This window comes from Anolis sagrei, chromosome 8 (genome assembly GCF_037176765.1).
Source record: "Anolis sagrei isolate rAnoSag1 chromosome 8, rAnoSag1.mat, whole genome shotgun sequence".
Classification (NCBI taxonomy): Eukaryota; Metazoa; Chordata; class Lepidosauria; order Squamata; family Dactyloidae; genus Anolis; species Anolis sagrei.
In genome coordinates, this window is record NC_090028.1 from 44,244,003 (window position 1) to 44,259,071 (window position 15,069).

At 48.7% G+C, this 15,069-nt stretch overlaps 1 protein-coding gene across 1 annotated transcript in view; it reads left to right on the plus strand.

Moving 5' to 3' along the window:
• EDC4 (enhancer of mRNA decapping 4) overlaps nt 1-15,069 on the plus strand; it is a 52,077-nt gene extending 37,008 nt beyond the window's left edge. The window contains exons 25-29 of the mRNA XM_060787800.2: nt 1,571-1,736; nt 3,456-3,642; nt 11,213-11,432; nt 12,829-12,992; nt 14,629-15,069. Coding sequence (XP_060643783.2) covers nt 1,571-1,736; nt 3,456-3,642; nt 11,213-11,432; nt 12,829-12,992; nt 14,629-14,821 — 930 coding nt within the window. The 3' untranslated portion in view covers nt 14,822-15,069. The remainder of the gene's footprint in view (nt 1-1,570; nt 1,737-3,455; nt 3,643-11,212; nt 11,433-12,828; nt 12,993-14,628) is intronic.

The window sequence follows — 15,069 nt, forward strand, 5'->3', positions numbered from 1 at the left end:
CCATTCCTGACTCCAAGAACTGTTCAACCCTGGAATAGCCTGGGTTAAATAAATAAATGTTCAAGGTGGGAGAAAGAACTCTTGTCTCTTGAGGAAGGTGCGAATGTTTCAATTGGCCACTTTGATTAACATTTAATGGCCTAGCAGTGTCAAGTTCTGGCTTCTTACTGCCTGGGGGAATCCTTTGTTGGCCATTCCACTGGCCTCCGACAGACAAGAGTTCTTTCTCCCTCCCTGGACATTATTCCACAGAGATATAAACCCCACTTGCCTAGTTTCCAACAGACCTCACAACCTCTGAGAATGCCTGCCATAGATGTAGGTGAAACGTCAGGAGAGAATGCTTCTGGAACATGGGCAGACAGCCTGGAAAACTCACAATAACCCAGCAATAATAATAATAATAATAATAATAATAATAATTTTCAGATCTGGTCCAAATCAAGCAAGATTGCAAAGTCATTACCCCTTCTACAGAACTGTACAAAATCCACATTGAACTGGATTGTATGGCAGTGTGGACCCAGATAACCCAGTTCAAAGCAGATATTGTGGCTAATCGGCCTTGATATTCTGGGTTGCATGAGTGTGTGTCAGGCCCCTTAGAGTAGTGGTTCTCAACCTTCCTAATGCCGCGACCCCTTCATACAGTTCCTCATGTGGTGGTGACCCCCAACCATAAAATAATGTTTGTTGCCACTTCATAACAGTAATTTTGCTGCTTTTGAATCATAATGTAAATATCTGATAGGCAGGATGCATGTATTTCCATTCACTGTATCAAATTTAGCACAAATACCCGATACACACAAATTTTAGTACGGGGGGGGGGGGGTATTTTGTCATTTAGAAGTTGTAGTTGCTGGGATTTATAGTTCACTTACAATAGAAGAGCATTCTGAACTCCACCAATGATGGAAATGAACCAAATTTGGCATACAAAACCCAACAGAAAATATTGGAAGGGTTTGGTGGACACTGACCTTGAGTTTGGGAGTTGTAGTTCACCTACCTCCAGAGAGCACTGTGGATTCAAACAAGGATGGATCTGGACCAAACTTGGCACGAAGACTCCATATGCCCAAACATGAACACTGATGGATTTTGAGGACCTTGACATTTGGGAGTTGTAGTTGCTGGGATTTATAGTTCACCTACAATCAAGGATCGTTCTGAACCCCACCAATGATAGAATTGGGCCAAACTTCCCACACAGAATCCCCACGACCAATAGAAATACTGTGTTTTCTGATGGTCTTTGGCGACCCCTCTGACACCCCGTCACGACCCTCCCAGGGGTCCCGACCCCCAGGTTGAGAAAGGCTGCCTTAGAGCGATAGGTCCTCCTTCCTTGGGGGTCTTTCAGTGGAGGTTGAGTGGGCATCTGTCTCTCAGGCGTGCTGTAGTGGCCTCTTCCGGCGTGACCAGGGGGGAGGGATTTTCAGGGGTGGGGGAAGTGCCACCTCCGGCCCGCCAGTGCCTCTTCTGCCCCTCTTTCTGCCCCTGCCGTCCTCCTGGAAGAGAGAGATACACCTTGGATACGTAGGCTGAGCCTCTGCTTTTATTTCAGAACTTAACGGATGCGATTGCCCGGGCCGCGACGGATTCCTTGCAAGGGCCGATGCAGTCTGCGTACCGGGAAGCGTTCCAGAGCGTGGTGCTGCCTGCTTTTGAGAAGAGCTGCCAGTCGATGTTCCAGCAAATCAACGACACCTTCAAGCAAGGCACGCAAGAATGTATGTCACTCACACTCTGCCTGGCCTGGCGCACCAGGCAGTCCCTCCTGAGAATGAAGCAGGAAGGAAGGTCTTCCTCATTGCACCATGGGTGGCCTTTTGGTGGGGGGGGGGGGGTGGTATTCTCAACCATCCCTCCACTACTTTGGGATTTTCCCCCTTTGAGAATTTGTGTTTTCAGAAAGATTTGAGAGGCTTGTGGGGTTCACAGTTAATCAGGCGGTTCAGGAGGCCTGATACCTTTTCTAAAAACCGAAGTGAGGTTCTGATGTCGTGTTCAAGGGGATATTTCCTGTTTCCCATTGCGCTGAATCTTTGGAAATCGAGCTGGTCATATACATGCCTAATAAAGCACCTTGTAGATAGCGTACAATGGGACACGTTACTGGGTTTGTAGTTAGGCAGCGTTGTAAAGCTTCCTAGATGGCTGCTGCCGCCTCATCCAGATCAGTGTTGTCACTGTTGGGCTAGTGGGATTATTCACAAAAGACATCTCTGTAAATAAAAAGGTCATGTTCATTTGTGGGATTAACATAACTCAAAAACCACTGAACAAATTGGCCCCCAAATCAGCGTGACCCAGCACCAGTTGCCCAAAGTAATAAGAAAAACAGAAACACAGAGACCAATGTGATCCCTTCCTTGGGAGGCTTTTCTTTATAGCAAAATAATATGGTTGCATTATTTAGAACAACAAGGTTTCCCTAACACAAATAACGTTCTTTGTACTTCCTTCTTTGCTTCCCTCTGGGCTGCTTTCTCATGCAGATAAACAGCTTTGCTCTCACTGAGCTTCCTCTCACACCGAACTTACACAGGACCTTCACACAGGAGCCTTTTACACACAGCAGCCTTCACACTGGAGCTTCACACATCAGGCCTTCAACCTGGGCCTTCTCTCACCGAAGCCTCTCACACATTGAGACCTACTCACACTGAGGCCTCTCTCAGACTGAGGCCTTTCTCCCACTGAGACCTCCTCACAGCCTGAGGCCTCTTCATACAGGGCAACTAACACCGAGGTGTACGAAGCTCCAGGCACACCTACTGGTATTGAATTCCAGTTTTTGCTGAAGCATTGCCTCCATTTAACGTTTTCAGTGCTTGACTCACATTTCTGTCATTAAAAATACCGAGCTGGCTTTTAATATTTCTGACCGTAATGCAGTAGGAATAAAATAGACCACAGGGCTGTCCAACTTCTTTCCACTGAGGGCCACATCTGCCTTAAGGTTGCCTTCAAAGGGCAATTGAATCCATGGACCGAGAGAATCCTTGAGGCACAGAGCCAACTAATTATTTTCCATAGTGGCCAGTGACACAAAGAGTAGAGTTCTTTCTCTCCCCCCCCCCCCCCCCGGACATTATTCCACAGTTTTGCCCCAGATGTTATGGAACCATACTTTTGACTCTGCCATGTGGGTTGGGGATAATGGGACTTACAACCCAACGGCACTTGTGGTTCTGACGTTAGGGAAAGCCTTCTCTCTAGACCCAAGAAGCTCCCTTGTCCTGACTAAACCGATGTTACTGTATCCCAGCTTGAGTCCTGATGTCTAATGAGGAGTAACGCAGGAGTTGTAGTCCGGCATCTGGAGAGCCATACAGTGACATGGCCAGCCGGGTGTGGCCTCTGACACATGTGCATTAGGTTACGTTGCAAACCTGTTCTGTTTCTGCGCCCGCCTTAAGACGGAGTGTGTGTGACTCCTTTCCTAGATGTTCAGCAGTTGGAGGCGCATATGAAGAACAAGAAGGCCCGGGACCAGGATGCCCGGGACTCGCAGCTGGGCCAGCTCCGACAGCTGGTCACCACCTTTCAGAGCACCACGGACCAAATGGCCTCCACCATTGCGGCGAGTGTGCACACCGAGGTGCAACACCAGCTCCATGTGATCGTGGGCAAGTGAGTTCCAAGTGGGTGGGCAACATGCGCATCTCCGAGGGAAAAGTATTCTCACTGATCCAATTCTGCCTAAGCTTCGGGTGAAACTCTGAGTTCTGTGAGTTTTCCGGGCTCTCTAATAATAATAACAACAACAACAACAATAGTATTCTCACTGATCAGATTCTTCCTAATCTTTGGGTGAAACTGGGTTTCTGTGAGTTTTCTGGGCTCTATAATAATAATAATAACAACTACTACTACTACTACTTTATTTGTGTGCCCTGCCTCCATCTCCCCGCAGGGACTCAGGACGGCTTCCATATGGCTCAGTGTGTCTAAAGCAATGAATTTAATCCATGCATTATAAAGTAAAAAGTAAAGGTAAACATTTCCCCTTGGCATTAAGTTTAGCCGTGTCCAACTCTGCAAATGACCACCTTGATTAACATTTAATGGCATCACAGCTTCCAACCCTGGTTGGTTGCTGCCTGGGGGAATCCTTTGTTGGGAGACGTTAGCTGGCCCCGATTGATGCTTTTCTGGAATTCCCCTGCTTTATGGGTGTTGCTCTTTAATTACTGTCCCAATTGTAGAGTTTGAGGCAACATTCACACTTTCCTCAAGCAGAGTAGAGTTCTTTCTTCCTCGTGTAGTCTGTGAAATGCGCACTAATGGGTTTCTGTGCGCATGCGCAGAGATTTCGGAACATTCTAGATTGAAAGATTTTAGGCGGGAGTCCCGCCCACCCTCCCAATGGTATAAGAGGCAGTAGGCGGAGTTCCGCTTCAGTTCTTCTTTCCGCGCGACAGCAGAAGCACTTCGGACTTTCTCTCTCTGTTTTACTTACCTGTTATCGACTCGGACTTCTCTCGACGATCCTACATTCTCCTACCCTCGACTTCGGACTGATCACGGACAGGCTAGCTATGTCGGCTTTATCTTTTAAAAAGTGCTCGGCTTGTGGAGTTAATCTCCCAGAAGCCGATAGACACAATAAGTGTCTTTTGTGCCTTGGGGAAGCCCATAATCGCTCTGCATGTGAGATCTGCAGAGCGTTTACATCTCGGGCTCAAAAGAGCAGAGACTCCCGTCTTAAAGCTCTTTTATATGAGCAGGCACTGGCCCCTGAAGAGACTCGCCAAGTCGCACAAAGTCTCTCTCAGCAGCCCTCTCCCTCCCCCCTCTCCGGGGAACGGCCGGGCTCCTCCACTCAGCTGGACGAAAACCTTGCGGCTGGGACTCCTCCCCCGGGGGACGAGCCGCCGCCGAAAAGACCCAGGGCCTCCAAACAAGTTGCTCATAAGAGCAAATCTAAAGAAAAGCAAAATAAGAAAAAGGGAAGGCAACTCTCTGGCTTGCAGCCCCTGAGTCCTCCCACGCTGGCGCCGCCGGCCCAGCTGCTTGAGCTCTCGCCGACGGAGCAAACCGCTCAACTTTTAGAGCTTCAGGAGCCCCCGGAGCTCCTCCCGATAGAGCTCCTGGACTCCCAAACCGAGCCTAACCTGCCTCCCTCTCCCTCCCTCCAGCCTGCCCAGCCTCCCAGAGAACACCCTCCCTCCCCGGTACCGGCCCCTCCCACCTCTCAGGCTGAGCGTGGCCGTTCTCGGCCGAGCCGCTCCAGGCGCCGGTCCCGATCCTCCTCCTCCTCTCATTCTCGGTCCCGATCCCACACTCCTCCCCCCAAGCGCTCGCGCGGACGCGACCCACGCGATCGCGATCCGCGCTTCCCTTCCCCGTACGAATATCCCTTTCCCCTCTATCCCCCTCCTCCCTTCTACTACCCTTACTATCAAGGGGAATACTCGAGGGACCATACCCCTCCTCCTCATCCTTATCCTCATTCCTACCCTCCTCCTTCCGCCACTATCTCCAGGCCCCCTCCTGAACCTCCTATCCTTCAACACCAGGGAGCGCCACCCCCGGATCCTGCTACTCCTCAACAGGACCTCCACCCCGACCCAGACATGGTGGACGCTGAATCCTCCAATGATTCTCCTCCCACTGCTGCTCTCCAAACTGAACCGGATCCAGACCCTTTACAAGCAGAAGAGTTTAAAAACTTTTCTGCTTTATTAATCAGACTCTCCAGATCACTCAATCTGGCTGTCCCCCAACCTACTAAGGCTGTGGATGACCCTTGTTTTACTTCATCTGAACAACAACGGCCCATGTCCACTATATTGCCCACTTTACCTTATCTTTTAGAGGTTCTCAAAACGGAAGGTGTTTCTCCAGCCCTGGTTCCAGCCACGCCTAAGCGGGCTGAGAATCTTTATCGCATTGACCTCACGGCAGCTTCATGGCTTGCCAAACTGCCCAGAGCCAATTCAGTTGTTACAGACGCCCAACCCAAACCAGTTCAGAGGAATCAGGCTTCCCCCTCAGACAAAGAAGGGAAGAAACTGGATGCTATGGCAAAAAAGTTTTATTCCTCTGCCTGCCTTTTTGCCAGAATGGCACATTATGGCGTCTACATGAGTGTGTACCAGACACACCTCTGGAATAAAATCTTGCCTTACCTTGATCTCCTACCAATGGCTGATCAACCAATGGCAAAGGCCTTTGCTCAAGAAGCACTTCTTCTCTCTAAGCTCCAGAAGGACTTAGCGAAAAACACAGCTGACACATCTGGCAAACTCATTGCTGGAGCAGTGGCCTTGAGACGTCACGCCTGGCTCAGGGCATCCACTCTTTCTCCCTCAGCTCGCACGCTGATCGAAGATCTCCCTATGGATCAAACAGGATTGTTTAATCCAGAAACAGATTCCCAGTTAAAACATTCCCATGAGATGAAACAAACGGTCACTAAATATGACCAACAACCTTATCAACAGAGGCAGAGATGGGGCAATTATTATCATTACCCCACCTATCAAAGAGGCCGTTACAACCCTCACTCCTACAGAGGAAAACAACGTCCTCACTCATCTCCTGCCACCACCGGGAAGCCACCTGTTCCCTTTAAGGGTCAGTATCGGGGCACTAAACCACCAGATAACAAAAAGCGGCGTTTTTAGCCCTCCTCCATCCCCACCATTGCATCTACCTGATCCTTCCCCACCCTCCACACACACCACATCCACCTCACCACTGTGCCACAACAGACTCCATCCATACTTACCTGCTTGGCAGTCCATAACCAATGACACCTGGGTCCTCCGCATAGTAGATGAAGGTTACGCCATTGAATTCCACTCTCTCCCTCCACTGGGAAAAGTTTTACCAACTCAATCCTCTCCCATGCTTTGGGACGAGATCTCCTCTCTTCTACACAAAGGGGCGATTTCCCCTGTACATCCCGACCTGGCTCACACTTGCTTTTTTTCCCGCTACTTCCTAGTAGACAAAAGGGACGGAGGTCAACGCCCCATCTTAGACCTCCGAGGCATTAACAAATTTATCTCACCTCGCAAATTTCGCATGGTTACACTACTCAACATCCTTCCTTTCATCACGAAGGGAGCATGGCTCGCCAAGGTTGACCTCACTGACGCATACTTCCACATCTCAATCAGACATGACCATCGCAAATATCTCTCCTTTGCACTGGACAACCACATATTTTCTTTTTCCGTATTACCCTTTGGTCTTTCCTCTGCCCCAAGGGTCTTCACTAAATGCATGTCAGTAGTAGCTGCTCACCTACGCCAGAACGGCGTAACAGTTTTTCCATACATAGATGATTGGCTTTTTTCAGCGAAATCTCGTTCCCAGCTCCTCTCTGACATCTCCTTCACCTTGTCTCTCTTACAGGAACTTGGACTTGTCGTAAATTTCGACAAATCCCACCTCATACCTACCCAGCGCATCCATTTCATTGGTGCCCTGATAGACTCCACATCCCAACGGGCTTACCTGCCAGAAGACCGCTTCTCCAACCTCTGCCAAGCCATCAACAGCCTGCTTTCTTCAGGCCGGTCCTCTGCATGGGCTATCCAATCTATCCTTGGCCATATGGCGTCCACTACAAGTGTGACTCCCTTCGCCCGGCTTCGCCTCCGCCCACTCCAGTCCTGGTTCCTGGGCGTATTCGATCCCATTCACGACTCACAATCCATGATTCTTCAACCTCCCGCTCACGTCCTGAGCTCCCTCCTGTGGTGGACAAAGGAATCCAATGTGTGCTCAGGTCTCCCATTCACACCCCCACGCCCGTCTCTGTCACTCACAACAGACGCCTCTTCCCTCGGCTGGGGAGCACACCTCCGGGACTTGACGATCAGCGGCCGCTGGTCTCCCTCAGAACAGAAACTCCACATCAACGCACTGGAGCTACTAGCAGTGGGAAAAGCCCTCCGGGCTTTTGCTCACCAAGTCTCCAACCGCACCATCCAGGTAGTCACAGACAACACATCAGTAAAATTTTACCTCAACAAACAAGGGGGAACCCACTCCCCAACACTCCTCTCCATATCATCAGAGATCTGGGAATGGTGCATTCGGAGGAACATATTCCTCATTGCAATCCACCTTCCGGGGAAAGACAATATCCTGGCGGACTCCCTCAGCAGGACTCCGACCACGACCCACGAGTGGCACCTGCACCCCAGAGAGTTCAACCTCTTGACCCGTCACTGGGGCCACCCACAAGTAGATATGTTTGCCTCCCCAGACAACACACAGTGCACACTCTTTTGCGCGAGGCTCCGCCCTCACGTATTCCCAGGTTGCTTAGGAGACGCCTTTCTCTTTCAGTGGTCTCAGGGGTTCCTCTACATCTTTCCTCCCCTTCCTCTGCTCTCCAGAGTAGTGGCGAAGGTCATCACAGACAGGGCCAATTGCATCCTGATAACCCCATGGTGGCCCAGACAACCATGGTTTGCCCCTCTCCTTCACGCTTCACGAAGAACGTTCCTTCGCCTACGATCCAGCCCGGATCTTCTCACCATACAAAACGGACTGATCTGCCACCCAGATCTGCCAACTCTACGCCTCACGGCGTGGAGGATCACACCATAACCCATCTCTCTGAGGCTGCACGACTTATTATCCAGGCAGCTCAGAAGACTTCCACCAAAAGAGCTTACACCTATAAATGGTCGAAATTCAAGTCTTTCACTCACCCCTTGGGCTTTGAGCCTGACTCAGCCCCAGTACATATCGTATTAGATTTCCTAGTTCATCTATCCTCACGGGGTTTTTCCCTCTCCTCAATTAAGTGCTATCTCGCAGCACTCTCCTGGTTTCGGAGGAAATCAGGTCTACCGTCCCTGTTTCAAGATCCGTTGATACAGTTATTTGTTAAAGGTTATAAAAATGTTCACCCCCCAGTTTCCCCTCCACCCCCGGCTTGGAGCCTTGAGCTTGTATTGTCTCAACTCTCCAAACCTCCCTTTGAGCCCATGGCCTCCTGCGACATCTCCCATCTTTCCTGGAAGACGGCGTTCCTAGTGGCCATTACCTCGGCAAGGAGGGCCAGTGAGCTCGCTGCTCTTCGCTCAGATCCTCCCTTTATTAGGTTTCATGAGGATAAAGTAGTCCTTCGGACTGACATTACCTTCCTTCCCAAAGTTGTCTCCAAGTTTCACATGTCCCAAGACATCACTCTCCCTGCTTTCTTTCCTAACCCTTCCTCTCCCTTGGAAGTTGCACTCCACGCGTTGGATGTCAAAAGAGCCCTCTCCTTCTATATATCCAGGACAGCCTCCTATAGGAAATCTCCTAGACTTTTCCTAAAATATCGGAAAGATGCCTTGGGGGAGCCAATAACATCTCAAAGACTATCATCATGGATAGTATCCACAATTCGCTTAGCTTATGCTTTGGCTCACAAAGAACCTCCTTCAACTATCCATGCCCACTCTACGAGGTCACTTTCAACATCTCAAGCCTTTCTCCACGGTGTTCCTGTCCACGACATCTGCAGAGCAGCAACCTGGACGACACCTTCTACCTTTGCCTCTCATTACAAGCTCGACATCCTCGCCAAGAGGGATGCAGCCTTCGGCAGAGCAGTTCTTTTCTCCTGTGTGGCATGACCCACCTCCAGGTTGGTAGCTTTACAGTCACCCATTAGTGCGCATTTCACAGACTACACGAGGAAGAAATATGGGTTGCTTACCTGTAAACGTATTTCTTCCAGTGATAGTCTGTGAAATCCGCACGTCCCGCCCGTCCTCCCCTCTTATGTCATGCCTCTTTTCCTGGCTGCTGTCTGGCGGCAAGGAACTGAAGCGGAACTCCGCCTACTGCCTCTTATACCATTGGGAGGGTGGGCGGGACTCCCGCCTAAAATCTTTCAATCTAGAATGTTCCGAAATCTCTGCGCATGCGCACAGAAACCCATTAGTGCGGATTTCACAGACTATCACTGGAAGAAATACGTTTACAGGTAAGCAACCCATATTTCTCCCACCCTGGACATGATTCCACAGAAATAGAAGCCTCACTTGCCCGGATTCTAATAAACCTCACAACCTCTGAGGATGCCTGCCATAGATGTGGGTGAAATGTCAGGAGAGAATGCTTCTGGAACATGGCCAGGCAGCCTGGAAAACTCACAGCAACCCAGTGATTACGACCATGAAAGCCTTTGAGAGCACAAGTGGATTTACTGCTTATGCATCACATGCACATATGTCATTATTGCAATTTCCAGTGTGAGAGGGTATATCAGATTAGAAGAAACATTTAGACAAAGAATGGCATTGGACATACAGACATACAGATTCTGTGCAACTACATTGAATTCACAATTACATTGGTTAACACACAAACAAAGGGGAATTACATTTTCACTCAACATTCACACACGTGTACACGCATTCATCCACGTGCATCCAAATATGACCATATCCCCTTCTCCCTGTTAGGCCGGATCCTGCCTCCCTGCAGCTTGCCAACACATAGTTCCAAAACGCCAAAACTTCAAAACGCCGAAATGCCAAAACTTCTTTCCCTAAGCGCAATGCCATGGACCAGATCTCTGTTTTCCATACAGCAAAACCCAACTCGCTGCACAAAATCCCAGACTCCAAAAGCGCCCTCCTTCTTCCTCTTCCCTTGAGAAAGAAGCCCCAAAGTGACCAGGCTGCTCCCGTGGAGATCTTCCACTCTCTGAATACACTATCTCTCTCCTTCCATGGAGCAGAGCAGGGCGGGTGGAACAGACTCCTCAGGTCTGCCACACTTTGAGCATTATTCGACTGAGTCTTTTATAGGAATATTCTGCTGATGTCGTCCCAGAGTTGTAAATTAATCATAGACATCTTCCATCCTGGCTCCATCTCAGTTTCCTGGTCAGGTGTTGATCTTCTTGATTGGTGTTGATCTTATGTTGACTTTCTTCTTAGCATAAGGAAGGTTGCAAACATTTCCTTTATCACTGTCCCAGTTCTTGTCAGGGTTTCTCATTACCAGGTTTTGATCACAGTTCCAGCAAGCAGGTGGTTAGTCATGGCAGGCCTTAATATTATACTGCTGTCTCCAAAGTTATGAACTCCATTCATACATCCACCTTCCATTCTTCCATTCATTCCCACACATCATATTGAATTCATATTTGTCAAATCTGCACATGGAATTTCTTGTGACACGTATTGGGCAATGTGAGATCCTCCCCCGCGTTGTGGTTTCCCTTTTCCTTCAGCATGCAGGAGTCCATCCTGGCTCAGGTGCAGCGCGTGATCAAGGGCGAAGTGAGCACGGCCATGAAGGAGCAGCAGGCGGCGGTCACCTCCAGCATCATGCAGGCCATGCGCTCTGCGGCAGGCACCCCCATCCCCGCCACGCACCTGGACTTCCAGTCCCAGCAAGCGCATGTGCTGCAACTGCTGCAACAGGGACACCTGAATCAAGCCTTCCAGCAGGTATTTCCTCCCACGGAAGACGGGCGTAGCCGGTCAGGTCTCCAGGGGGAAAGCCGCAGGTTCTCCCAGGATACTTACTTAATTTATTTACGACATTTCTATGCCACCCTTCTCGCCCCGAAGGGACTCAGAGCGGCTTACAAGATATAAATACATACAATATATTATATTATTAGCATAGTACAATATCAGTATTATATATTACTATATTGTACTAACCATGATATTGTCATATTATTAGTAATATTACATGTAATATAAAATATATTTTATTAATAATAATAATATTATTAATATTATATTGTATTACATATACTTCCAGAATTGTTGAGATCCATACATTGTTAGATGGCAGTGTCAAAGAGGACGAAAGGGATCCCTTATTTACATCGTGCTTCATTAATTATTGCAACCTGCTACCCTAATATTTAATAACAGCCTGACTTTTGGCTTCCTTTGCCTGTCATTTTCCCCAGAACTTCCCAAAGCAACTTGCAATGTTTACAAATGAAAAGGAGATGAGCAACAATTCCGCGTTGCTGGGTTAAGCATCATTAAATCAAGGAGTTAAACGCAATTCAGAAATACTGATTCATCTGTAAAACATTACAAATAAAATGACCTGATGCTGTAGCTGAACTCAATACAGAGATACAGATTTCCCATCATGCAGTGGCCACGCTCTCATTACATCCAGGATAGACTACTGCAATGCACTCTACGTGGGGCTGCCTTTGAAGACTGCTCGGAAGCGTCAAATAGTCTATTGAGAGGCAGCCAGGTTAATAAGGGGGTGGCATACAGGGAGCATGCAACTCCCATGTTACACCAGCTCCACTGGCTGCCAGTTTGCTACTGGTGCTGGCTTTGGCCTATCAAGCCCTAAATGGCCCTGGCCTAAATTACCTGTCCGAATGCATCTCCCCCTGTGAACCATCGCGGAGATTAAGATCCTCCGGGGAGGCCCTGCTTTCCATCCCGCCATTGGTGGGGAGGAGAAACAGGGCCTTCTCGGTGATTGCTCCCCGGCTATGGAAACTCCCTTCCTGGAGAGATCAGGTTGGCCCCCTCCCTCCTGTCCTTTAGAAGGGTGGTCAAAACTTGACCGTGGGACCCAGCTTTCAGGACAGGGCAATAAAGCGGCAATGGGAAAGATGACCGGACCAATTGGATTTGATGAGGATGACTAGGACGGTTTTAAATGGTGTATTTTAATATTTTGACAAATGTTTTTAATGTTTATGTGTGTATATAAGAATTTGTGTCCCGGCATTGAATGTTTGCCGTGTACATGCTGTGCTCCGCCCTGAGTCCCCTGAGTCGGGGTGAGAAGAAGGGCGGGATATCCATGTTCTGAACCAGTAATCAATGGGTGTGTCCCGCTTCGGCCTTGCAGGCTCTCACTGCGGCAGATTTGAACCTGGTCCTCTACGTCTGCGAGATGGTTGACCCTCAGCAAGTGTTTGGGCAGCACCCCTGCCCGCTCTCCCAGCCCGTCCTCCTCTCCCTCATCCAGCAACTCTCTTCCGACTTAGGAGCCCGGACAGAACTTAAGATCAAGTGAGTATTCGCATGGGTGGACCGGCCGGAAATGGCTCTTGGGCTCTCTCTCTCTCTCTCTCTCTCTCTCTCTCTCTCCCAATGCTATGATCTGTGCCCCTAATCTCGTGGGTGGTTTTGGAATCCATGCTCACGCCCTCTCCGCACATGCATTGTGTTGTTCTTTAATAAAATAATGATAACAAAACTTTATTTATTTCCCGCTTTATTTCCCCGAGGGGACTCAGGGCGGTTTATTGGCAAACATTCAGTGCTGTGAGAAAGCGAACCAAGACAAAAACAACCGATCCCCCAAATCCCAAAAACAAATCCACAGCTATGTCAAAAATAATAACACCTTATACTAGTATTATTATATGTAATGTACAATATACAGTTATTATATATTATTCTATTGTTCTATATTAGTATACCACAACATATGTAATACACTATATTATACTGTTATAATTATATAATATGTTGTGCCATATCATGTTGTAGTATATACAATATACTATATATTATTATATCGTACTATATTATTATACCACAACATATGTAATACACTACCAGTGCATTATACTGTTAGTGGTATATAATATGTTGCGCCATATCATGTTATAGTATATACAATATACTATATATTATATTATATTATATTATATTATATTATATTATATTATTTTGCGGCTGTGGGACCGAGCCTTTGGGGCTGTGCAATGAGGCAGTGAGAGGAACCCTTAGTATGCCAACCAAATTTGATATGGTTGTTGACACAGTTTTAACTAGTGGATTTTAACATCAAGATAAGTGATTTTAATGCTTTTGTATGTGTATGGTCTAATATGTGAGAGGAGATAGGATAGCCATGTATAAATATGTGAGGGGAAGCCACAGGGAGGAGGAGGGAGCGAGCTTCCTTTCTGCTTCCTTGGAGAGAGACTAGGACGCAATGGAGCCATGGCTTCAAAATACAAGAGAGGAGATTCCACCTGAACATGAGGAAGAACTTCCTGACTGTGAGAGCCGTTCAGCAGTGGAACTCTCTGCCCCAGAGGGAGTGTGGTGGAGGCTCCTTCTTTGGAGGCTTTTAAGCAGAGGCTGGATGGCCATCTGTCAGGGGTGATTTGAATGCAGTATTCCTGCTTCTTGGCAGAATGGGATTGGACTGGATGATGGCCCACGAGGTCTCTTCCAGCTCTTTGATTCTAGGATTCTATGTTTCGGCATTGAATGTTTGCCGTTGATATGTTGTGCTCCGCCCTGAGTCGGGGTGAAAAGGGCAGAATAAAAGTGCTTTAAATAAATAAATAAATAAATTACAGCTTTATTAATATTATGTCCAATATACCAGCAGTATCACATTACAGTGTTATTATTATTTCTATATATTCTCATATTGTATCTATTGAGGCGCTCCCAAGTGATGTTGCAGGAGACAGAGCTGTGGCTTTGGAGGCTTTCAAGCCTAGGCTGGATGGCTATCTCCCGGGGGTGCTTTGATTGTGCTTTCCCTGCATGGCGGAAGGGGTTGGACTGGATGACTCTTGGGCTCCCTCTCTCTCCCCCAATACTGTGTCCCTGATGTCGTGTGTGGTTTTGGAGTCCTCGTCCACGCCCTCCCCAGACACACCTTGTGTTCTTCTGTCCGCAGTTACCTGGAGGAGGCGGTGATGCACCTGGACCACAGCGACCCCATCACGCGTGACCACATGGGCTCCGTGATGAGCCAGGTGCGGCAGAAGCTCTTCCAGTTCCTGCAGGCCGAGCCTCACAACAGCCTGAGCAAGCCCGCCCGCCGGCTCATGATCATGCTCCAAGGCCTGGCCACGCCCAACATCTCCTAACAAGGCCGGCTGACCCGCCTTGCGCCACCGCCGCAAAACCCCATGCGCTTGCCATCGCTCAGCCAACGCGGCGCCTCCCCCCTCCCCCCCCCTTTTCGTTTTGTGAAAGTTCAAGCCAGGAGAACAAGGCGCCCCCCCCCCCCCGTGACCGGTGTCGATGGGTCTGAGATGGGGCTGCCCAAGTCCAGCTGCGCCATTTGTATACCCCGGCGTTCATTTTATTTCTCTGTGCAAGCAGGCCCCCCCTC